This window comes from Rhea pennata, chromosome 5, assembly GCF_028389875.1.
Source record: "Rhea pennata isolate bPtePen1 chromosome 5, bPtePen1.pri, whole genome shotgun sequence".
Lineage (NCBI taxonomy): Eukaryota > Metazoa > Chordata > Aves > Rheiformes > Rheidae > Rhea > Rhea pennata.
Genome location: NC_084667.1, coordinates 52,639,677 through 52,665,096, shown reverse-complemented (window position 1 = coordinate 52,665,096; position 25,420 = coordinate 52,639,677). Strand labels below are relative to the sequence as shown.

At 42.0% G+C, this 25,420-nt stretch overlaps 1 protein-coding gene across 1 annotated transcript in view; it reads left to right on the top strand.

The window, feature by feature from the left end:
• FBLN5 (fibulin 5) overlaps nucleotides 1–25,420 on the top strand; it is a 54,789-nt gene that overhangs the window by 12,688 nt on the left and 16,681 nt on the right. The window contains exon 5 of the mRNA XM_062576195.1: nucleotides 19,404–19,526. Within this exon, the coding sequence (XP_062432179.1) occupies nucleotides 19,404–19,526 (123 nt within the window). The remainder of the gene's footprint in view (nucleotides 1–19,403; nucleotides 19,527–25,420) is intronic.

The window sequence follows — 25,420 nt, the reverse complement described above, 5'->3', positions numbered from 1 at the left end:
TGTCTGTACCAGGGTAAACTGAGCCTTCTGTGGCTTGGATTATTAATTCTTTCATTCCTCACTAAGTGAAGGGTGGGAGTAGTGTGCACCAGTGGTTAAAGCACAGGCGAGTGTTTCATTTATTTGTAGAGCTTCTACTACTCTTACAGAAATAAGTAAAACTGAACCAAGAAATATAACATGTAAGCCAAGAAAGTTGGCATCTCGTTAAGAAAACTGGCATCTTTGTGTAGTGAAGTGAAAAATAGCAGGCTCTAGGGTATGGCAAAGTGTAGCAGTAAGTGCAAGTCCGTCATTCTACGTCTCAATGCCTCTCAAGCATCACTGACTAATTGTATTAATGTGCAATGATGTGGGAAGGGAAAATAAAATAAACATAACTGCAGTAGAGCCACAACTGAACTTGGCTGAACTACAGTCATGCTGGATAGGCAGCTGGATAGTTAACTGGAGACCTGTTAACTGTCTCCTCTTAGACCTGTGCTTATGGTACCCATTGACTTTGTGAAGACTTTAGGATCTTGGACGGAAAGTTCTGCCAGTGAATTTATTTGATTTAAATTAATCTAGTCTGGAGCCTAAACCACTGAGCCCAGCCCAGAATAAACTGAAGTGACTTATGAGCAGGGATATTTTGAGCTTGGTACCGTGTTTTTCTTCTGTGGGAATCCTGATACCATGGCAAGGATTTCTTGTGCATTGTCGGGGAGGAACAGGCAGCTGCTTCAGCAGATTGTCTTCCTGGTGAAAATGGTGGCAGGCAGGAGTGTTTGAGTGTGGTTCCAATTTCAGCCTGAACTTAAGCTGATTCAGTCTGTAGAAGTGCCATCACCTGGTTATCAGGGGGTGATTTAAAGTTTTATTGTTTCTTCGGTGCTAAGGCTGGGAGCCAGAAGGGAAGCACAGTGGCCTGTGGAGGGGGTCAGCTGTCATATTGCTGCAATATGAGTGTGTCATATTGCAAAATACGGTTTGGTCATATGCGGAGAAGGAGTGTAAGCACAAAAGCGACAACATCTGAGTCTAGTTAGGTGTACAGACAGCAGTTCAGTCACAGGAAGGTTGTCATGCCTGTAGATGGTGACCTCTCTATTTCATCATGTGTTTCAGTTTTCCCGTTTCCTTGGAGTTATCTGATGCTTTGGTACATGAGGTGGCAAGAACCCAGGAATCCCATCTCCCTTGATTTTTCTCTTTGAAAACTGCAGAGTGAATGAAAGTGTATGCAAGGCAAAGAGGTTTAACTGGTGCATTGCGTTCTGGTTGGTTTAATGGCCTCAGTTAAGCTTGGTCTCTGAATTGGGGCTTATTGGTCACTGGGCTCAGAGCCAGATAATACATAGACTTCAGTTGTCAGCAAGAGCTAGTTGGCAGGACGTTATATGTGACTCACCTCAGAGGAGCAGTAATTGTGCCCAGCCTGCCATATCCTCAGACGTGTGTTGGCCAGGGCAGGGTTTTGACCCCTGCTGTTAATCTCTGAATGATTCTTTAGACTTGCTGCTAAAAGCGGTTGAATATGAGGGGCTCTGTGGCTGCTTTGCCTTTATTATGTCTTACTTCCAGGGATTTCAGCAGTGCCAGATCAGTTAAAGCCACTCTGTACCAATTAGCTCTGTCTGCTCTGGAGCAGCCTGAGCGAGCTGTCCTTTGGGGGATAGCTGTCGTGCAAATCGGTCCTGCCAACTAGACAACTACAGTGTTTTTTAAAAAATTAAATCACTCAATGGTGCTGGAAGTCTGATGGACTTCACAAGTACCCTGCCTCAATCCATTGGCTCTGAGACTTGTTCTCTCATTTTTCCGCTGGCATCTCTTTTGGCTGTGGATGACGGTCTGTTCCCAGCGTGCTGCTGAGAGCCTCAGGGATTTTGGTTGTATCACTGATTCCTGCTCTACCTCCCTGCGGCATAACGTGCAGAGTTCAGTCCGTAGTATAACGGAGTGTCTTTCCTTACCTGGAAGGCTTGCTTGTTTTCAGTTTGCTTAATAGCATCTGCACTCTTCTCAGGCCTGCGTTAAGCGTTGCATGTGCCTGCAGCGCCTGCAGTGCCTGGAGAGGGCGGTGTTCTCAGTGGCTTAGAAGTCACCGTTTTCGTTGGCCTCTCCCTTATGTTTCTTGGGTCAGCTTTGTTTCTTTTCATTTGGTTCCAGCCTGAAATTGGCCACGGTTATATGTCACAGTCAAGATGTTAGGCCAAAATATATAGAAAATATGAATTGGCTCCTTTACTGGCATAAATCAGCCAGATGGGCTGTATGTTTTGCCAGACTCTATAGGCAGAGGTAATGTGCTGGCATTGCTCTTTTGTCTTGTCCCTAGGACACCGGACGCAGGACAGAGCTGTCATGCAGAAATGCAAGCACAGCCTGATGTTGTGTGGAGTTTAATGTGCTCTGACCCCATCATCTGCCAATTGTCTGGCTTTCCATTTTATTATTTGGGTAGTGTTCATCACATCTGCTTTACATGCTGAGGGTCCTGGGTTCAGGCCCCAGTGGAACCAACACCAGGAAATCTTTGGGAGGTTGGACTAGATGATCTCCAGAGGTCCCTTCCAACCTTACTGATTCTGTGATTTATTTCAATGAGATAAATGGCAGTTGCACATCACCAGTCCAGGTCAGGTGAGCAGTTTCAGTTTTCTGCCTCCTGGCTGTGACATGCTGCCCATTGGGGATGACAAGAAACACTCCTGAAGTCCGTATTGACTTCTAACATCAACAAATCCCTCTCTGCTTGCAGTTCTTCCCAGCCATAGCTTATGGTTGCTAGTGCCTTGGGGTGTAAAGCAACACTGTCTTGGAAGAGCCGAAATGAAGGCCCATGTCCCCAAAGCTTAGTTAGGTCCCCCAGTCTCACTGACCTTCATGTTGAGTGGAAGTTTAGCACAAAAATACCCTTTGATCTGGTCTGTGGTCCTTTGCTGTGGACTCCCAGTATGACCTCAGACCTCTTATTTCAATACTATTCTCAGAAGGGACTACTCATCTGAGGAATCTCACAGTTTGAGCATCCAGATGGAAATTCTCATGGCATGTGTTTTCTGGCAGCAAGTATTCAGCACTTTCTGAAAATCAGGATGTGTATAGTTACCTCTCTTGAGGCACCCAGAAATGTATGCATACAAAATCACTAGTCCTCCTGGAAAATTTTGCCCTAGCTTTTCTATGCCTCAGGTCTCAATACAGTGAGAATAAATTTGTGTTTGTGAGGCATTTAGACACTGAAAGTACAAGAATTGCTTCAGCTCAACAGAGAGAGCCTAAAAGTGTGTCGTAAACTTGAAGGATTCAAATAAATCCATGCTCTACTGTATGGTCCGACTCTAAGAGTGTTTTGTTTTGTTTTGCTCTTTGTTTTTCTTTCCCCCCCTTTTTTTTTTTTTTTTTTTACAAAAGAAAACAATTTTAATGTCTGTTTTGTTCTAGCATTTTGAACTTGTTTTCAGTTTTTCAAATTTTCTGTAAAGTAAAATTTTTGTTTTCCATCCAACTCAGCCCAAGTAAATGAAGCTGGTCAACTAGTAAATTGCTGTTTGGGTCAAAGGCATTTACTGTTTTTATGCATGACTCAAACATATCTGTAGGTGACACTGAGTGGGAAGGTTGTACAAACAGTAATACACAGAAGTCTAGAAAAGCTAGAATTGTAGTCAGAAAATTAATGAACTGGAAACTCAGCAGTAGGTTGAAAGACAGTCTAAGCCATGGCCATATGATGAAAGAGGAACAGCAGAAGGCAGTAATGTCAAGATCAGCATAGCATTAGGCAGCTTCTTGCAGTGCTGCATCACGGAACGCAGCGAGGGAAGTCCTTTGATGTGATTCTACCGAGAATGAATCAAAAACAATTGGTGTCAAGCATAGGTACGTTACTGTCAGATAAATATAGGTAAGTTTATGGAAATCTTGATATAGAACAACAGTAAATTGGAAGCATTACTAAGATTGATTAAAAGAACTAAGTACATTGTAAAGCTTAGATTAAGATGACAGTGATTGCAACTGCAAATGTCACGGAAGCAAAAATTGTTTATGGTAGGTGGTACAAAAATAAGATTATTCCTGAATAGGGTGTAATTAGTTGAAATGAAGGAAAATTACTTTCAGACTGAACATAGGAAAAGCCCTTATGACGGTACCATGCATCAGATAATATTCCTAGTGTATTATGTCATATAATATTGGTATAACAGTATAAAACATTAGCAGGAACATCTACAAGATATTGGAAAAAATGACTAGTGATAAATGGTCCTGCAAAAGTGAGGAGAGGAATAGATGTTATCAGATATCTTTACGTTGCTATATCTTTGAGTACTTCGATGTGCTTCCAACTTCCAGTGAGAGTGGAGGTGCAGAAGAAAATTGTTTACTTCGTCTAAGACTACAGAAAAAAGTTCACAGCATGGGTAAGAGCCTCCACCTACTAAGTAACAGTTATTGTCACTGTGGTGGAGCAAAGCAAAGCTGAGGTAGCTTAAATGGGTAGTCTGAGATCCCCTTTCAGTAGGAGGACTCTTTGCAAAGTCAGTTCAGCCAGACTCCTTACTCCTGGTGCAGGAAGGAGGCCGGGGAAGGAGATGTGGTCTGAAAGCTATAACATGCTGCTGATTTCCTGCTATTGCAACCTCTTCGGGAAATCCCAAACTAAGCACGAACTGAAGCAGCCTCGAGATTGTGCTCATGCATGTCAAGGGCAGAGTGCAGCAATATACACAACATTTGTTCCTCGCTAATCACTAAGCATTGCACCTGCAATTTTAATACAGAAGCGGATTGAAATTATTGTAATTGAAGGCAGGGCTGACTTTGTGATGGAAAAGCCCAGAACTGTGCATTGACACTTATTGGCTAGTTTTATGCAGTTTTCCCAAAAGACTACAGCAGTCTGGCTTTGGGACGGAGATGCTCATCCCCATTAAATCAGTTTTCTTTGAAGGTCTGGTTTTGCAAAGCTGTATCATGTTATTCAGTTAGTGCACTGTATTTCTTGGGAAAAATTCTCAGTGAAATGGGTGATTTTTTTTGGGGGGGGGTCTGAAACATAGTTTGGTCTGTTGATGTTTTCAAGAGGTTTTAACTATTCTTAAATGACAAGTGGCATAAAAGGATAATAAACTTTTATAAGATAACACGTGGGACTTGCATCACTGCCTGTAGTTTTAATTGAAACCATTGAAAATTTAATCTACAGATTCTCCAAGCAATTTTGAAAACCTGAGTGTAAAAATCTGTTGAAAATCTGAAACTTAAGCCCAGAGAGATATGGCATATAAGTAAGCAATGCAGACTGAAGATCACTTGTAAATGTAATTAGCAGCTGACAATTTGTAATATCTCCAGTAATGTCCCAGCAGGTTATGTGTGCTCTGAAGCTGGTAAGGGATAGATATCTTCACAAGATGCCAAATATCATCACACTCGGCTCCACCAAAATCTCAAACTGACATCTAGAAACTTAAGACACAGAAAGACTTCAGAGACACATATTCCACATCAGGTACATTTCTTTAGAACTGGGGAGGGATTCCCTCTGAATTAAGCAGAGTCTGCAGTATTTGACTGGATGTGATTAGAAATATTAAGTAGTAATCATGCTGAGGATTTGCTGGGTAGACTTCTGTGCTGGAGACGGTGTGTTCTAAAATGTGTCTGCTCTTTTGCATGACTGAGTATGACCAAAGTCCTTGTCGTCATGAGGGACTAATGAAAGGAAAGTGCTATATAAAGGAAGAAAGTGTAATTTGGCCTTTTCACAAGAGCAGGTCCACATGATGGAAAGCTTCCTGGGATGTGCCTTCTGGAGAGTAAGAGGAGGAGGAGTTTGCTCCAGGAACAACCACAGACATTAAATCTTCCAGCTGGTTGGGAACATTGCCGTTTTGTTTATTTATTTGATTTTTATTACCTTATCAGAATGTGTTTTTTCTTCAGGCCAGGCCACCCGGAATTGAACCATTTTGACTTGGGAAAGTTCAACGTGATCATGCGTCTTTCTGAGCTTTCCTGGAGCCTATGAGAGCTGAGAGCACTGTCCTGTGATATTTGTAATATCACTAAGTGTTCAGCCTTTAGCACTGGCTGGAAACTGCTGAACTCTGCAAAGAGGCGGTTGACCTTGAGGCTTTGGGAATAAAAACGTTGAGTTTTCAGTGAAAGCTATTATAATCTTTATGCTTCAGTGAGACAGTACTGGTTCTAGCCGTGTGTGTGTGGCATCCGATGAAACGGTTCTCCCATGTAAATGAACACTTTCTAATACGTTAAGCAGAGGTTTCACAAAATATTGCCACCGAGCCACACTGATAACAAGATTTACAACCAATTTGTATGTACAGGCATTTTCAGTTAAATATATTTGTGCTAAAACAGATTAAATCAGAAGTTTTCTTCTGAACTTGGAACAAAAGCTTGAAGAAAATCAGCTTTGATCTCAGACTGCAGTAGAATTCTGATTTCTACAGATTTTGTTGTGTTTAAAAAAGAACATATGGCTGCATCCTGAGTAAATGAAGATGCTTATATGAAGATATGAATTAGCTAAGCACGGTAAAGAAGGAAAAACATCTGTTTTACCAGTATTCGATGATTCTGTGACTGCAGTGCTTGAAGTGCAGGTGCCTGTGTCTGTGATAAGATCTAGCCTTTAATTTATCTGCGTCTCAGATTCCCATCTGTAAAATGGAGGTGACTTTGAGTTTTAGCATTTGTTTTAAGGTGCTGTAAGATCTTTGGATAGAAGTTGATATAGTAAAGTAAAAACATTAATCAGAAGTAAAGGATTTTATTCTCAACTTTCCAATGAAGTGAAGTGAATCCTGAGTTTCAGTGAGTGCACATTCAGCCAGGACCATCCAGATCTGTTTCATGGCAGGATTGGTACAGGGGAAGAAGGTCTGCCCTTATTCATTAGTTTACTGATTACTGACTGACAGTTGGGGATTAGGATTGCTGTTGGTGTTAGGTAAGTTTCATTAAACAGACATCTCATTTTTTGCAGTTTCAGGCTTACATCTTGGCCTGCCTGGGAGGTTCACGATCATTCAGAACCTGTCATGCTCCTACACAGAACTGGCAGTTCCTGGGACTAAACGAAATGCAATTTGCTGCCTCTAGAGGCTGGGCACACATGTTTGGAGGGCTTGTTATTCTAGGATTTCACAAATCGTACAAGTTTATGTCTTTATGCATTTATGAATTTATGCATTGAAGGTAACTGAGTGGGTTTAAAAACAAAGAGAGTGAAGGAGAATGGGTAAATACCCTTTGAAATGAAACAACTGTTCTTCCAGAGAGCCATGGACTGAGAGCAAGAAAAGAGGGCAGGAGAATTGCCAATAGACATCCACATCACATGCTAATTGGAACAAGCTCAATCTCCCATATCCACACAGTTTTGATTTATCCAGAAAGGTTTGGAACCTATTTGGCCAGCGGCAATAATTGGCACATTGCAAGGAAGAATTCTAAGCAAATGTGGTTCAATCGTTATAGGCCAGAAGATGCCAACTCTAAGTTAAAGCCTGTTACTTAGCAGAGATTATAGTCATTTTCCAATGATCACCACCGCAGAAACAAATAAATAGATGGCTTGCTCTGCATACACTCAAAGAGGAATGTTGCCCAACATGCATAGCTCTTTGCTATTAACAGTAATGAGGACACAGCTGTCTGGGCTTGGAAGCCAGTATTTGCAGAGGATAATTCTCAAGGATTTTTCTTCTCTGCTGGCTTTTGTCCACTACCCCTTCTTTGCTTACAGAAGAACCCAGAAGGCCCTTACATTTATACAAAAATTACCTTGGGTTTATGATGCTTTTGAGATTATTTTAGAGCATGCTGACACATGGACAGATTTGAAACTCAAATGAAATATGAAAAATATTTTTCTCCCTGATAAGCTCCCCAACTCCCTTAAGGCCAAGCAAAACACTCCCTTCATAGACCATCAAGACAGCTCCTAGAGCAGCTGGCAAGGATTGCTGCTATGGGTAGAGGTGTGAAGCCCTCCCTTCCCAAGAGTGAGAGCACAGCTGGTAAATCCCACTGCCTGCAGAGTTAGTGGCTGAGTTTGGGCAGAGAAACGACGTGACTGTCGAGTTACGTAAAACCAGCCAGCTCTGCAGAAGCTCTAAAGCAAAGATACCGATCCTGCTGTCCGGACACATGTCCTACAAGCACCTTACACGTGACTGTCTTATTTTCCCTGTTTTTATCAGCTAGGTTCGGGTGAGAGGTCTTATGTTTCTGAAGGAAGACAAAACGTTGCAGTCTTCATTGCATGTGTTTTGAGCTCATATGGTTCAAGTGATGTGAGACAAACTGCAGCCATGGCACCTTCACCTGGAGCTTCCTTGTATCTTCAAGCCAAACAGCTTCAGATGCAGTTAGTTTCCGAATGAGATGTTTGTGATAATAGAGGAAGTTTTGTGAGAGATCAGTTAGTGATGGCTCTCATATTGCTCTTCCAGTTCCCTGTAATGCAGATCCCTTGTTCATGTGTGTGTGTATGCATGTATATATATATGTATGTATGTGTATATATATGTATGTATATATATGTGTGTGTGTGTGTACAAGATCTTCTTTTTCATATATATTAAAGAATTTAAGGTATCTTATGAGAGTAACTTGAGCATCCAGGCAGAATTCTCACTATGGGTAAGTACATTTTGCAGCCTAGAATTTTTCTTGTATTTTCGAGGCTCCAATATGTCACTTTCCACAGTTCTCTGTGCAGCATTCTTGAGCAAAGGTTGAAGACTTTGTCATGTCACACATCAGAAGTGACCACATGTTACTGAAAGAAGCAAACCTTCCAATGAAAGGTTCTCTTATATCCTGCAGGTGGATATTTGCATCCCTTTGTTTCTGTTGTGGCTCTAATTTCTGGATCTCTTTGGATCAACAGGAGGGTTGGACCAGATGATCTCCAGAGGTTCCTTCCAATCTCAGTTATTCTGTGATTCTGTAATTTCTTCTGCTGTATTAAAAGTAGGGCTGTTCTGCTCTTTAATAGTTGTTATGGTCTATTCACAGTCACAGACCTCTTTAGCCTGCCAAAACACTTGGAAAAAGAGCTCTTAATGACTCAGTTAAAATGCACGGTCAAGAAGTTCACTTATTAGAGGAAATGTAAACTGACCACCAATTGGCTAAACCAGCTGGCTGGACTATTTGTGCTAGCAATTTCTCAAAGCTCCCTGGGGAATGAAAGCAGGAATAGCAGTTCTCTTTTAGTTCTCTTGTGCTCTGTTCCCTAACAGAAAAGTCTTTGATAGAATTCAATAGAGCAGAAGCCAATAGTATTTCACAGAGATGTTTAAGGGCTTTATAAGTAGTGCTCTAAATTCTTATATCTTTAATATTTTTCTTCTTACAAGGTCTTTTTAAATTATCTATAAAATTACAGAGAAAAGATACAATTCAACCTTAGAAAAGTTAACTTCTTTAGTATTAGTTCTACTCTTCTCAGTGATTTTTTTTTAAGCCTTCTCTAGGGATGCAGAGTTTGGCACTTGCATGAGACTATTTCACATCATGCAGCAAAGGAAGAACTGTAAGGCCCTTTTGCTAGAAGTATGTTTTAACATCTTAGTGGTCTGCGTGTTTCCGGGCTCTAACTGTGTTCCTTTCCCTTTTCTATTGCAATACTGTCACTTACATAACTTCCTAGCAGTTGGGAGTAGTCTCAGTAACTGCTCACTGGCTCCTCTTACCACCATACCAACAGATCTCGGGGTAGCATATGATCTTATGAAAGAGGTCATTTTGAGAAATGGATAGTGCACCATTAACATTCTGTTTATTCAGTTGAAAAATATGTGTACTGCTGATAAAGGTGAAACCACAGTGATGTAAGCAGCAGCTGGCTGGCATCTCCTAATTCAGCAGATTCAATATAGTGAGCAGGATGCTGTTGCATCTTTGTGCCATTCCTGCAGGGTACTCAAGTCACTCTTGTTCTGCCTTGCCACAGCTACTTGGAATAGCATACATGCAGCAAGGAAATAATTAGGATTACCAAATCACATGCACTGACCATGGATTTTATAAATTGTGCAGAACCCAGATCAGGCAATTATGAATCCAGTTAGTACTCCCATGCCCCACTGTGTGGAGTTTTCACATTTAAGCAAAGCTCTTAACTGAGAGTGAGGGTTTGAAATCAGTAGTTTGTCTCATTTCTCATCCTAGAATTAACATACAGACTGTGCATTTGTGCAAAGGCTCTCAAACAGCCACAGGAATAATCCAAGCCACAAGGTGTGTTCTTGTACCAACAGGGAGCCCTAGGAACTGGTGGGAAGGAGGATCTCCGATCAGGCAAGATGATGCAAAGTATATGTACCACACGTAGGACCGTGTTCGGAGCAGAAGGGGAAGAGGCTGCCACCGCTTTTATGCCCTTGGAAAATTCTTATCTGCATCACTGTCCTATATCTCAGTCGCAGAAGCAGGACTAGACCTGTGCTCAGAAAGCAAAGTCCTTTCACAGTTAAGCTGTTGTTTATCATCATTGAGTAATGTTAAAACTGTGCTAGCTAAGGAAATGCGCTGATAGCTGGCAGGAGATCTAGAACCTGTGATACATGTTGAGCAATTTTCATACCAGGCGGAATAAGCAGTATTACAGATTGATGGCTCACACTATTTAGCATCTTCCAGGCTGACCATCTATGTGAAAAAACACGTTAATCCTTGTTTAGCAATCAACCATTAACATAATGCATGTGGGAAGCAGATAGAAAATGAATTCAGCAATAAATGGCCAGTCCTTAGACACCGAAATATGCAATTAAACAGGTGTTTAGGGAGTTGGTCTTGGATGGTGTCCAAGCTCAGCTGGGACAGTTGTCCTTGGAAAAAAGCATTGACCCCACACAGCAGCAGTTTGAATTTGGCTTCAGTCTGCACTTCAGGAATGTGGCATTGTTATTTCACCCCTTTTCTTATCAAAAGTAATTATCTTGAGGAAAAAAGCTTCTGAGAAAACATGTGATTTCACTGAGTAAAAATCTACTACTGAGGAAATTATTTCTCAGTGTCCAAATAAGGAATGGGGGAGAAGTTGGGGGAAAGTGCTCTGTTCCAAGTAATCTTGGAACTGATACCCATGTTACTGAGCTTGGCTGTTTAGTCCTGGCCTGTAATTATTCCTATAAAAAATAGATATCCAATCTTTTTATTATTCTAAAATGGAGCCCTGGGGATTATAGATGACTGAATGAGCTTTAGTGTTTGAGCAGACAGAGGTTCTGGAATGAGCTTGCAGCTTTGAGCCTGCTACAGGAACATTGTATCTTGAGAACAGTGCAAGTTCCTGGGGTTATGTTGGTACCACCTTGAGACTAAAATACAGACATTGGGAGAAGTAGAGCCCCAAAAGAAAATGCCTCTTGTTAGAAAGAGGAAAAAAGCCTCCTTGGAAAATTCTACAATTGCTCTGTAGGATGTAGGCTCTCCCAGTTGTCAGATTAATCTCCAGCCCTAGTGCATTGAATCTCATGGTGCTATTGGCTCTCAAAAAATCATGATGGCAAAAACATGCGCTTTTGTCAACTGTTGGTCAAAAGAATGAAACTCTGTCCTAGCTACTATGACCAACAGAAATCTGTGGCATGATTATCAGGATTCGTTACTTAAGAGAGGAAGTCATGCATGCTAAATATGTTCCAAATAGAACAAAATGTAACAGTCCATCTGCGAAACAGCACACATTGCCAAAAACATATCTTCTTGGAAATCTGCTGTCCGCATTGGCTTCCCTCTCCAATACAGAGTCCAAGCAAAGTTTCTCTTCTGATAGCCAAAGTGGCCAAGAATGTGGTTCTAGCTCAGAGATGGTAAGTTCACATCCGTCTGTAATTGCTCTCTGCTGGGGCTGTTACAAGCTTGCCAGCCAGCAGGGGCAGGAACAGTGGCAGAGGGAGTGGAAGAGCTACAGCACCCTGAGCATGGACCTCACTTGTGGAAAGATAAGTGTAGCCACAGATTCCACGTCTTTCAGCGCTGATGGTTGGAGTTAACTAGGCAATAGTTTCCCGTGTTTTTGCAGTGGCAGGTGTGAATCATCTCCTTGGAGCAGAGCTTCTTGGGTAAGCTTTCCATATGCATTGCTTCTGTCATGTGGTATACAAACACATGCTCATAAATATGAAAATGAAATTAATCAATATAATTAGCAACTTATTTTAAAAGTAGCTTTTTGTCAAGGAAGCGTTTTGCTGAAGAGCATGGATATTGTTGTCTCTAGACTGAGTGATTAACTTTGGGGCTTTGTTTCCTGCTGTAATTCCTGCAATTCTAGGTATGCACAAAACCTGTTTTTCTGAGCATAAGAAAGGCAAACAGTTTCTTTGTCTACCGTTTCTGAAACTCTCTTTCCGTTGATTCTTATGTCCTCAGCACCTCTGCTCCCTCTCTTCTTGTCTGCTGGCTTTCTTCCTCTTGAACCCACTCAGCTTTCTAAACAATCTCTTAGTTTCTGCATGTCCACTTCTCCTAAACTGCAACTTAGTCCTCTCTGGGCTCTTTCATTCAACAAATTACCCATGATAATAATTTGTATTATTGCTCTTTATCTTGGTTCATAAAGACATATGGTCATTTCACGTGTTTTGAAAGGAAGGTGGTTGGCATGCCTGACATCTTCAGGTTGATGACTTAACATCTTTAGTTTGGTGACTTAACATTGTCTAGCATAAGAATGTCATGGACATTTTCAAAGTTTTCCATAATTATTCTGCCTTCGCTACAAACATCAGAGGAAAAAAAGACAAGAAAAAAAAAAGAAAAAAAGAGAAAAGAAAAAAAAAGAAATTTATGAATAAAAGTACACAAATAAAAATTCAAGGAAAGAACTGAACATGAGCATGTTTAGATTTTTGCACAGGAGAAGTAACTTGGAAGTAACTTGAGAGCTTTACAAGTGCCTATCCCCATTTTCAGTAATTCCAGGAAACAAGATAGATCCTAGGCCTAGAAAATTAAAAAAGATGAAAACATAAGTTCTTAGGTGTGATAGTTATCAAAATAGATTTTTTAAAAAGCCTAAACAATGTTATATTATTCAATGAAGAATTTAAGACCCCACTTTGACCGTGTAAACTGTCTTTCTTCATAACACAGACCATAGAACCTTGCCTAGCAACTGGTAAGCCCATGCTTTTTGCTAGAGCATACTTCAGAGAGACACTGTTCAGGTGCAAAGCTATAAAGGAATGAAGAATCTACCATATGCTTTATTGTTTTTCAAATGGTCAATCAGTAGTACTGACAAAGTATTTGCCTTATTTGTATTTTGAATTTGTCTTCTAAATACTAAGCCTTGGCACATTGTCTTCCTCCAGCTGCAGTGAAGTTATATTGTATATTAATTATATTAATAAACAAAGCAGTATCTTGCTACGAAACAAGTTTTCTTGACATGGAATTATTCTTTGGAGATTTCCTCATCTCTTTGCAATATCCCTGTTTTCATGTTGACACCAGAAATGTCTTTCAGTAATTATTTTACTAACGTGATATACAGTGATAAGATCAATTTTCAGCTTCTACTCAAGTGTTCTTATGTTTACATCTGCCCTTTCAATAATAGTGTGTCAGGAAAAGTTCATGTTCAGATGATTCTCTTCAGTGACCTTAAAGTTATTTTCATAACCAACTTTTTTTTTTACTCTTCGTAAATGATGTTTCATTTGTCTGCTTTGAAATGCACTTTGAAATGTGCCCACGATACCTAGCTAACTATCTTTTGTGTAAGTGTGCTGTTCCTATTTTGGGTCTCAACTCTACCAGCTTTGATCTTCTGTGTGTTATCCCAGATGTAGAAAGCAACAGATCTCAGAATCTTGTAGGCACTCTCACAGAACAAGTTCACATTTGCAGTTTTCGAAACTTCTGGTCTCCTAGTTTCATTTTCTTTTCTATGGCCAAGATTGAGTATGTCTGGTGTTAATTCAATGGATTAGTGTGTTGGTTTTCTTTGTGTTGTGGTTTCTTGCAATATTATTGATACAAATGAATAAGGACCACAGTTATGCATTCCTTGTGGCAAGGGTATGTATAAAAGATCACTATGTGTTCTTGTGATAATTAGCCTCTCTGTCAAGAAGTGATGGTGTCCTTTAGTTTGACATCTAAGCTTTCTTTCTCACTATATTGAGATGCTGCCCCCCCTTTTTTGTATGCATGTCTTTTTTTTTTTTTTTTTTTTTTTTTTTGAATTATGAGCAATGAATTGAAAACTTCATTCATTGTTGTATGGCATGGCTGAATTCTAAAGAATCTGCGGATGTGACTGCATACCCTAACAGATAATAAAACACAAAACCAGTAATTTGCATGCTGAACACAATTAGTTCATTTATTTTGATATTGTAAATGATATCTATCCAGGCACCAGGCATCCTGTCATCCATTAAAAATACAATCTGTACCAATAAAAACAAAGCACAAAGCATCAGCACATCACATCTCACAGAAGACAGCCAGGCAGCCAAAAACATAAAAACCTCTCTCTCCACCCTTCTAATCCCCAGTGGAAACCCCATAGCCCTAGCCACCTCACCTCTGTCAAAAAGTCAAATAAATAGAACATCACACTCCAAGGTTGCTAGACTCGAATTATGACCAAACCACCACAGCCATAAAATTTTTAAGGCAGACAGCCTCAGCTAAGAGAGAGGGATGCAGTTAGCTTTGGCGTATTCAGACTCAGGCTCTCGTAGAAAGAGCTTCTGACAGACTTGCTATGGAGAACCCCCTATTTGTTTTCCCATTCAGTCTGGGCAGCTTTGGATCTTGAAAGCTCATGACTTTCAGCTATGATGCTCCGTCCTCATTCTAGGTGGTATTTCTTAGGAGGCAGAGAGTGGTGTTCTGGCTGGGCAGTTGCTCTCAGTATTCAGTTGGGAAGTAACAAAGTGAATTGTTCCAACTTCTGGCCAAATTTAATTTCAGTCTGGACTCGTGCCTGAACTTCTGCCCTTGGAGCTACCTGTGGGAGCAGTAATATGAATACAAGAACTGGAATAATAGATTAGAAAATGCATATGACTGATAATTTGATAGCACACAGCAGCATAATCAAGAGCTGAGACATCCAGGGCCACTTTTGGCAAAGCACTCTCAGGCAGAAAGTTTTGAATAAGGATCCACCCTGCCCTGCCTTCGTTCGCTAAAGTGGTTTTAAGTACTGAACAGCTGTTCTCTCAAAATCAGAAACCTTTAAGAAGTCAAAAAAAAAGTCACTTGTCACTTGGGAAAATCTGAATTTATGCAAAATGATTAGGTATTAGGACAGTCTTTAAAATTCTCTTGTTTTTGCAAGTAATTCCACAGCTACAGTCCCAGTCTTGTCTCTAAGGGTAAGAAAAGGTGTGGTAGCTAAATAAGTCTTTCAATTTGTCACTGACCACGTCAGTAGTTCTCTTTCTACTTCAGCAACCAGTGGAAGCTTTGAGGTTCAATTCACAGTAACGTTGTGAGTAGCATAGAAGAAGCAAGAGTTTAGCTGAAAGAGCCTTCGGATGACTCTGAGGACTCCAACTGAACGTGATGCTTTCAGAACGATGGTTAGTCCTTTATTTTAGATCTCAGTAGCTATACAGAGGTTGCATAAAATTTCTGGGAAAGGGTTATATTTAAGTGTTAATATAATAGGAGGCATTTTACATTGGGCTGCACGAAGGCTAGAAGTCAGGAGCCTCTGTGACCTGTTCTAGTTTCTGTCTTGTTGAGTGATCACAGGCTAGTCCTTTAACGTCTTAGTCTTGAATTTCCCTGTTACAATGCAGGGGCACTGCTATTTATCGTCAAATGCAACATTGCAGGGTTTCATCGTACAGCTTGATTTATATTACAACTGAGGGGCTTCAAATAAAAATAGCCTAATTGTGGACTGGCTCTGTATATAAGGAGACAGGCCTTGCCCTGAATAATTCTAGATACAAATCAGTGAGGGAGGCTAGACTTTGAAAGACATTTTGCTATCCATGCTATTCAAATAGGAAGCCGGGACACTGGAAGACGAAGAGCCAGGATAAGTTACCACAGGGAAATTCTCAGCACATTGACTGCACTGTGATTGCTGCCCCTGTGCACATCCCTTGTTGTGCATAGTAGCTTCCAGCCTATTTTCACTGAGAACTGATCTAACTTGTATTGGTTTCCTATTTCACTTCATGGCAATTCTTCATCTAGACAGAATCACAGCAGAGGTACTCAATAAAGTTAGGTACTAGTAAAGCCTAGACTTGCTCTAAGGATGCAGCACAGTATTGATGCCAAAATCGCCAAATATGACGATCTATTAAACACTTAGCACTGGAGTCAGAGGGGTTTCCAGGGCTGTTTTCTCTCTGGCTTATCTTCGGCAACTCTTCTGCTCTCCAGCTGACTAGACCTTATTTTGGAGCTCAGACAAATCATTGTGGGGTTTCTTTCTATAGTGAAGACTGCAACACAAGTTACACTGCTGCGTCTCTCTCCCCAGGTCTAGAGAACTGCATCTCAGGGACTTCTTAGCCATAGATGCTATCCTTGTACCAAATAATCCTCAAAGGTTTTTTATTCTGTGAATTTACCTAATTTCCTTTGAAACTGCAAAATTACTGACAATTTTTGTATTGTTTAGTATCATTTACATTTAGAATCACGTTTTTATTCTGATATCCTATTATCACCCATCAGTAGGGCAGAGGTGGTAGGAGTGAGCTTTGAAGTGATATTCCCCCGGCATGTACACACCTAGGATTTGTGTTTGAATGAGACAGAAATAATAAGCCATGCAACCAGAATAAGAGGTGATTTTCATATTATTGACTTGCTGTCAGGTTGGTTCCACTTGTAATTTTCCACTCAACTAAAAATGCCCTGGGAGTGTTTTAATGTGGTTTCTGTGCTGGCACTTAATTCTAGAGAATTCATTATAGGCGGTCCCTCCAGGTTTTATGGATAGTTTTCACCCCTGTTGAAATGAGATTTGGGTTTTTTGTTTTGTTTTGTTTTTTTTTTATTTTTTATTTCTTTCCCTGTTAAATATCTAATTTTGACTTTATCAGCCACACTGCTTCTCACTGTTTGTCCCATTGTATAAATGAATTAGGCAGGACACTCTCTATCTTCCAGCTCTGGTTTTCCTCGGGAAAATATCTAATAGTATAAATTGTTGCACAGACATTTTTCCCAGGGTGTAGACATCAGCTTTCATTTAATAAGCCTGTGTAAATAACCCCTGGCAAACAGACTGGGATTATACTGTATATGAGAAGGTTGCATGCTAAGCATTATTGATTTGGTTGCATTGGCTGAGGTTTAAGGGTGCATCATGGTAAGAGACAATGTTAGAAAAAGCCAGTCAGAGACACGTAATGTACAACTGGGTGTATGCATTAAGGCCCAGGCCAAAAGATAAGATATTACCAGTAATGCTGTTTATACCTCTCCATTGCATAAAGCTTCCTTAATCAAACTCGTGAGGTATTATTCAAAGTAAAATGAGGGGAGTCAGGGTGTTCTGCACGGACAGCTGCAGGCTGATCAGGTTTTCCTGTGGCAGCAGAAACTCCAAAGATAGCCTTGGTTGTAAAAATTTTGCTTCCTCATGGAAATATGTCTCCACTGTTGCTGTAAAAGGTGAAGACTGAGCGTAAGCCGAGAAGTCTGCCTGGTAGATTGCAAAGAAAAGAGCACTGATGTCTTGGTTTTCCTGAGTGATTTTATTACTTCTTATCCTACTGCTACAAAGATGACTCAGGGGCAAAACTGATGCCACAACCTCACGTTGCTTTTGGTGAAGGATGCACATACTACACATGCAAGAAAGATGCACCACAGCAGGTTGGAGGGTCTGTAGACTTCAAAGAGCACTGCCATTACGTATGATGATAAGATCCTGACCCTCATTTTGGACTCCACTGGACTCATCGATTAATATTCCTGGAAGAATTGAGCATGGAAAAATGGGTATTTTCTTCTACAAGCTCAGGGTAGGCTAGAAAGAACAGAGCTGGCAAGATCCCACTCCTGAAACAGTGAGAGAACATGACAAATAGAAAGCTTTTTCATTTGGAAAACATTAATGTCATTCTTATGAAATTTATGGTTAGATAATACCTGTGTTCCAATAGTACCAAGAATGTGTAATATGCTGTGTGAAGGAAGGATCCAAATTTTTTAACCCAGTCTCAGAAGCAACGAATGAAAAGCATGAGGAAATGACCAACATATCTATGTAATCTATATAGTCTAGACTTGTTATCTTACCCCTTCCCCAACTTCCCCCATAATTTTGCCAACCTTTCCTCTAGCCAATACATACTTGGGAACAGACTTCCTGCAGAGCTAATTACCTCTCATTGTGCCACTCTTGTTATTGTACCAGCTTCGTCTCTCACCATAAATTGCTCTGATATAAGATGCTGGCAAGATAAGAAGTCTAGACTCTCTCTGTATAACATGTACTTCTATATGTATTATATATGTTTATATGTGTGTGAGTGTGTGTATTTATTAATATACATTAGATATGCTACTGTGATGGATCTGACTGGATCAGTCTTTTCGTGACTGCTAGGTTTTTACAATTCACGGGCTGTGCTAGGTGCCTCGCGGGCAGATATGGAGACACAGTTCCTGCCCTCTGCCCCATGCTCCAACCCAGTGTGTTTGTGAGATACTATAAAACATGACCCAACAAAATTTGGATTAATAAGAATCAGGGAGGAATCAAGGGAGTAGCATTACTCAGATGACATAGTACTTCAGCAAAGGCCAGTGCACAGTATGCTGGAATAAAAAATAGTTTAGGTATCAATAAATAAAACATAGAAATCTGAGTTGGCTGAAAAAAATGACACAGTTTATCTTTTGCTATTTCCATTTCTGACATTTAGAGGCAAATACGATGCCAGAAACATCAGGGAAGAAACTGAGTAAGGAGGGATTCAAGCTGAACTTATGACTCTGAAAGGCATTTTTAATCAGTTAGGTTCCAGTGTCCTGGCTTATATAAATGTAGGAATGTTATTCACCTCCTTTGCAAAAAAAAGAGAAAAAAAAAAGCCCACAACAAAACATCCTAAGGGGTTGTAATAACATGCCAAAGACATCAAAACCAATAAGAATGGTTAAAAAAATTAAAAAGAAAAGAATTTTATTCTCAGGAAATTGGTTCCAGTGAAGTATACATTTTTTTGTCAGGTAAGGGTTCATTTTGGTTGAACTTCCTGTCAGAAAAAATTACAGTAGAATTTTCTGCATTGGTGGGGGTAGCAAGTAATATTTTGCATACGTCAGCACACCGTGACAGTTGTGTTTGTGCATCTCTCAACTCGAGCAGTCTCTTCTTGTTGTCTTTTCTAATGTTTTGTTGATATACTTCTGTGTTGCAGATATTGATGAATGTGCTTCAGACTCCCACCAGTGTAACCCCACCCAAATCTGCATTAATACTGAAGGGGGATATACCTGCTCCTGCACTGAAGGCTACTGGCTCTTAGAAGGCCAGTGTTTAGGTAAGTTCTTCAGAAATGCTCTCTAAAAGCCCTTTGGCAGTTGGTTATCCTAGTAAAAATTTCTTCTCTTCCCTTATCTCTGTTGCTTTCATCGTTAGCAAGGTCGGATTGTTGTTTTGATAGTTTCCAAGGGTCCAAACTTTCACAGTTTAGCTGCAAAAAAAGGAGACATGGTGCAATATGGGATTTGTGCATGCGTGTATGTGTGCTGAACTGATTTACTGAGCATCTTTGTCGAGTACACAGTCAACCTTAGGCTACGTGGAAACTCATGTCTGTCTTATTTTGGTAAGTGCCAACAGTACGCTTGGCAGAAAGACTCTCATGGAACAAAAAAGCAGGCGTGAACGCCGCATGAGAGGCATCCACATTACACGTGGGATTTCCACATTCCTAGTCTGAAGGGATCCCCTTTCACTTGAGATGAATCACAAGCATATGTACAAAAAGTCTGATCTGTTCCCAAACTGACATGTCCTTTCCACGTAGTTTACAGTCCTGCCCCCAAAACATCAGTATTTGATACCGAGAAACAGACCACTAAATCCCTGGATTCAACCAACCCTTTTGCATGGGGACAAGAGAAAACATAACTTTGAAGTGGGTGCAGTTTCTGTAGCTTCCAAGCACTTTTCGTTTTGTTTCGATTTGGTTTGGTTTTGCTATTTTTCTTGCAGCAATGTCCTGCCATCCTTTTAGCTCAGCCTTGTTGAGAAAAACAGTGCTCGACCAACAGCACAGGAATTCGGTCCAGCTCCCCTCTCCCCAGCCCATTCCCTCGCTTAACCCGCCCGTGGGACACTGAAGTACAGCGCTCCAAGCGAGATAGGACGCAGCAGCTTTTTTTTAAAGTTTGCTCTTCAGTTTCTTTCCCCTCGGCGCGGGCTCTTTGCCTGCCAGCTCTCCAGAGCTGGACAGTCCTGCCACGGTGCCTCAGCTGGAAGGAGAGCAGGGTTTCCCTGCCCCTTCTTCCCCCGGGGCTTGCCCAGTTACTTTCTAACTTCCTCCGCCTGTGTAGCAATGGCAGTGAAGGACTGACTCACAGCTGCTCTTCCAACTGTTGCCAAGGGCGGCTGTAACTCGTCTGGCAGGCTGAGGGCACTGGTGGGGATGGACGTGATCTCCATCCAAACGCGGGTCTGCATGGCCGCGGCTGCTTTGGGGAGGCAGTGTCAGTGACAGCAAGTCTCCAAGCCCGCTGCTCCTTCATCTCCAGGAATTCCTTTTCCCTCAGACAAAGTAGAAAACTGTATTAAGTGTACTAGGTTAACTGGGATTTCCAAAAAGAGCCTGCTTAGGAGAAATGTCGAGCGGGCCCTCCCTTGCCCGTCCTCAGCGAGCACGCGGAAGGGGGACTTGGAGGAGGAAAGCAGCTCGTGCAGTGCACATACGCCGACCTAACCTTGTGCCGGAGGTGGCACGGGCACACGCGGCAGGGTGGAGGTGATGGGGAAAGGAGAGGGCGGCTGCTCCGCATCATCTGTTGCGTTACTCATTTAGTTCTCCCAGTCCCGGCCCAAATTTGAGGACCGTGTGCACTGTTAGGAGTTTGGACGTGGATCTAAAGCACTTTGCTTCTTGATGGATATACCAGAGAACTGAAATGGCTGCTTTGCTTAGGATTGATTTGAGCATCTGCTTATGCCATTTAAAAAAGGCAGTAACATCCCAGTGCTTGATTTAACTAATTATGGTGTAGAGCATTGCAAGACAATGCAAACTGTGTTTAGCGTCACTGCATTTTTCTGTAAGTAAGGGGTAAAACCAGTCTCATATAAGTTTCTCATACTTTTCTGCTGGCACTGGAGAAGTGATTTTTGCTGGTATAAGGCAGTAAAAGACCAATTAATGTAACTAGAGGGCTGAGCTGGGTTTTCAGAGTCACGCTCTTTCGGTGCACTCTTGTATACTGCAGTTAGAAGCTACACTATACTACAAATTTAGTCTAATTATTCCAGTAATGTTTACACAAGAAGAGCTGATACAGCAGTGTCCATATGAACCACTCGCAAAAAGAAGCCCTGTAAAAGTAACGTCCTGTCCTCAAGACATATCAGTCTTGAAATATAATCTGAAAAAGATGAAGCATTTATTTAAATTAATGCATTGTGCTAGTGAAATAAGGATTTGGGCCAAGCCTAACCCTCCTGTACATACCATAGCTGGCCCTGGCCTTTCAGGTTATCTTGCTATTTAGACTGAAGTGAAAAATGAAAACTAATAAGGGTAAAACTTAGTGTCAATGTCCTTGTTATTTTATATAAAGAGAATTTTCCCAAGACTTCTGACATTTTCAGAATGGCTTCCTGAGCCTTTCTATGGCAAAATTTCCCCAATGAGGCCAACAACATAGACTTGAATTACCGGACGTAGCTACTTATACAACAGTTTCACATCATTGTTGTTTCTGTGGTATTACCACATCATATAAATGTTCAGGTCATTCAAGAATTCAGTTTCTCAAAACATTCTTAATATTTAACACCAAAACAGGAAGCAGCCAATTTAGCTAATAAATAATGAACTACTGGAATTTATGTAGATATCTGCATATGTACGTATCCAAGGGAGAATATTACCATTCTGATTTTTCTGTGTTTTGGAACTTATGATGAAAGTCACTTCACCAAAACCTGTGCCTTTGAGTGGGCACTCACTCTTGCAGACTAACTGAAAATAATAAACTTAATTTTCTACTGCACTAACTTAACTTTATGCCTGTAGAACTGGTTCAGGCTAAATTGATATGGAACTGGTTTAACAGAAAAAGAATTAGACTCAGTATGTCTGCTAGGAAAGTATGAAGACTATAGAAGGTCTAATTCAGATAATTCAGCTTTCTAAAATTGTTGGAAGCTATATGTGCTGACTTATGGGATATGGAGCACTCACAGAATCACAGAATGGTTGAGGTAGGAAGGGACCTCCGGAGATCATCTAGTCCAAACCACCCTGCTCAAGCAGGGTCACCTAAAGCATGTTGCATAGGATCACATCCAGGTGAGTTTTGAATTCTCTAAAGAAGGAGACTCCACAGCCTCTCTGGGCAACCTGTTCCAGTGCTCTGTTGCTCTCACAGTAAAGACATTCTTCCTTATATTCAGATAGAATTTCCTGTGTTTCATTTTGTGCCCATTGCCTCTTGTCCTGCTGCTGGACACCACTGAAAAGAGTCTGGCCCATTCTCTTGAATGCTGCTGATGCACCCTCCCTTAAGGTGGGTCGACACTGATAAGATCCCTTCTTGGTCTTCTCTTCTCCAGGCTAAACAGGCCCAGCTCTTGCAACCTTTCCTCCTAAGAGAGATGCTCCAGTCCTCTGATCATTTTCATAGCCCTACGCTGGACTCTCTCCAGTAGTTCCATGTCTTTCTTGTACTGGGGAGCCCAGAACTGGACACAATACTCGAGATGAGGCCTCACTGGGGCTGAGTAGAGGGGGGGGCAGGATCACCTCCCTCGACCTGCTGGCAACACTCTTCCTAATGCACCTCAGGATACCATTGTCCTCCTTCGCTACAAAGGCCCATTGCTGGCTCATGGTCAACTTGTCAACTACCAGCACTCCCAGGTCCTTCTCTGTAGAGCTGCTGTCCAGAAGGTCAGCCCCCAGCTTGTACTGGTGCATGGGGTTATTCCTCCAGCATGCAGGACTCTGCACTTGCCCTTGTTGAACCTCAGGAGGTTCCTCTCTGCCCAGCTCTCCAGCCTGTCCAGGTCTCTCTGAATGGCAGCACAGCTTTCTGGTGTGTCAGCCACTCCTCCCAGTTTGGCACCATCAGCAAACTTGCTGAGGAGGCACTCTGTCCTTGTTGAACAAGACTGGACCCAATACTGATGCCTGGGCGACACCGCTAGCTACAGGTCTCCAAATAGACTCTGTGCCACTGATGACGACCCTCTGAGCTCTTTCTTTCAGCCAGTTCTCAATCCACCTCACTGTTCACTCATCTAACTTGCACTTCCTGAGCTTATCTAGGAAGATGTTATGGGAGACAGTATCAAAAGCCTTGCTGAAGTCAAGGTACACAACATCCACTGCTCTCCCCTCATCTATCCAGCCAGTCATTCCATCATAGAAGGCTCTCAGATTGGTTAAGCAGGATTTCCCCTTGGGAAGCCATGCTGACTACTCCTGATCATCTCCTTTTCCTCCATATGCTTGGAGATGACATCCAGGATGAGCTGTTCTATCACCTTTCCGGGGATGGAGGTGAGGCTGACTCGTCTGTAGTTTCCTGGGTCCTCTTTCTAGCCCTTTTTGAAGACAGGAGTGACACTGGCTTTCTTCCAGTCCTCAGGCACCTCTCCAGTTCTCCCTGACCTTTCAAAGATGATGGAAAGCAGCCTGGCAACAACATCCACCAGCTCCCTCAGTACCTGTGGGTGCATCTCATCAGGTCCCATGGATTTTGGAGTGTCAGGTTTGCCTAAATGATCTTCCTGGACCAAAGGGAAGTCTTCCTTTCTCTAGAATTTCTCCCTTGTCTCCATGCTCCGGGATTCTTGAGGGCTGCCCTTAGCCGTGAAGACTAAAGCAAAGTCTCTGCCTTCTCTGTATCCTTCACCACCAGGGCCCTCACCTCATTCAGCAGCAGGCCCACATTTTCCCTAGTCTTCCTCTTGCTACCAATGTATTTCAAGAAGCCCTTCGTGTTGTCCTTGACATCCTTCCCCAAATTTAATTCCAAATGGGCCTTAGCCTTCCTCGTTTCATCCCTGCATGCTCTGACAGCGTTCCTATATTCCTCCCATGTTGCCTGTCTGTTTTTCCACATTATGTGTACTTTCTTCTTCTGTCTGAGTTTTGCCAGGAGCTCCTTCCTCATCCATGCAGGTCTCCTTCCCCCTTTGCTTGACATCTTACTCAGGGATGCACCAATCTTGAGCTTGGAGGAAGTGATGCTTGTATATTAACCAACTCTCTTGGACTGCCCTTCTTTCTAGGCCTCCAAGTAGGTCTCTGAAGAGGCCAAAATTTGCTCTCCTGAAGTCCAGGGTTGTGATCCTACCTATTTCCCTGCTTCCTCCTTGCAGGATCTTGAACTCCACCATTTCATGTTCACTGCAGCCGTGGCTGCCCCCAGCCTTCACATCTCCAACCAGAGCTTCTTTATTTGTTAGCACAAGGTCCAGCAGCACAACTCTTTTCGTTGGCTCCTCCACCTCCTGTGTCAAGAAGTTATCATCACTGCTCTGCAGGGGCCTCATGGACTGCTTGTGCCTAGCTGTGTTGTCTTTCCAGCAGACATCAGTGTGGTTAAAATCCACCAGGAGAACCAGGGCCTGTGATTGTGAGGCTACTTCCAGCTGTCTGTAGAAGGCCTCATCTACTTCCTCTTCCTGATCAGATGGCCAGCAGTAGACACCCACAACAGTGTCTCCCATGTTAGCCTGCCCTTTAATCCTTACCCGTAAGCTCTCGACTTGCTCTTCATCCACCCCTATGCAGAGAGAGCTTGATACATTCCAGCTGCTCTCTCACATAAAGAGCAACTCCACCACCTCGCCTTCCTGGCCTGTCTTTCCTAAAAAGCACATGGCCATCCATGACAGCATCCATGATAGTCATGTGAGCTATCTCACCCATTCCTGTAATTTCAGTGAGATCATGGCCCTGCAACCACACACCGATCTCTGATTCTTTCTGTTTTTTCCCCATGCTGCATGCATTGCTGTACAGGCATTTCAGAGAGGTGATTGAGCATGCAGGTTTCCCAGGAGGAGTGCAAGGGGATCTTCTGTAGGCATATCCAGTATGCACTTCCCCAGCTGCCTGCACCTAATGGAGGCAACCCAACTTGAGCTGCATTTTGCTGATTACCCTGTCTCTATAACTCTCCCCAACCCTCCTCTTTCCTAGTTTAAAGCCCTCCTTACCAGGCTGGCCAACTT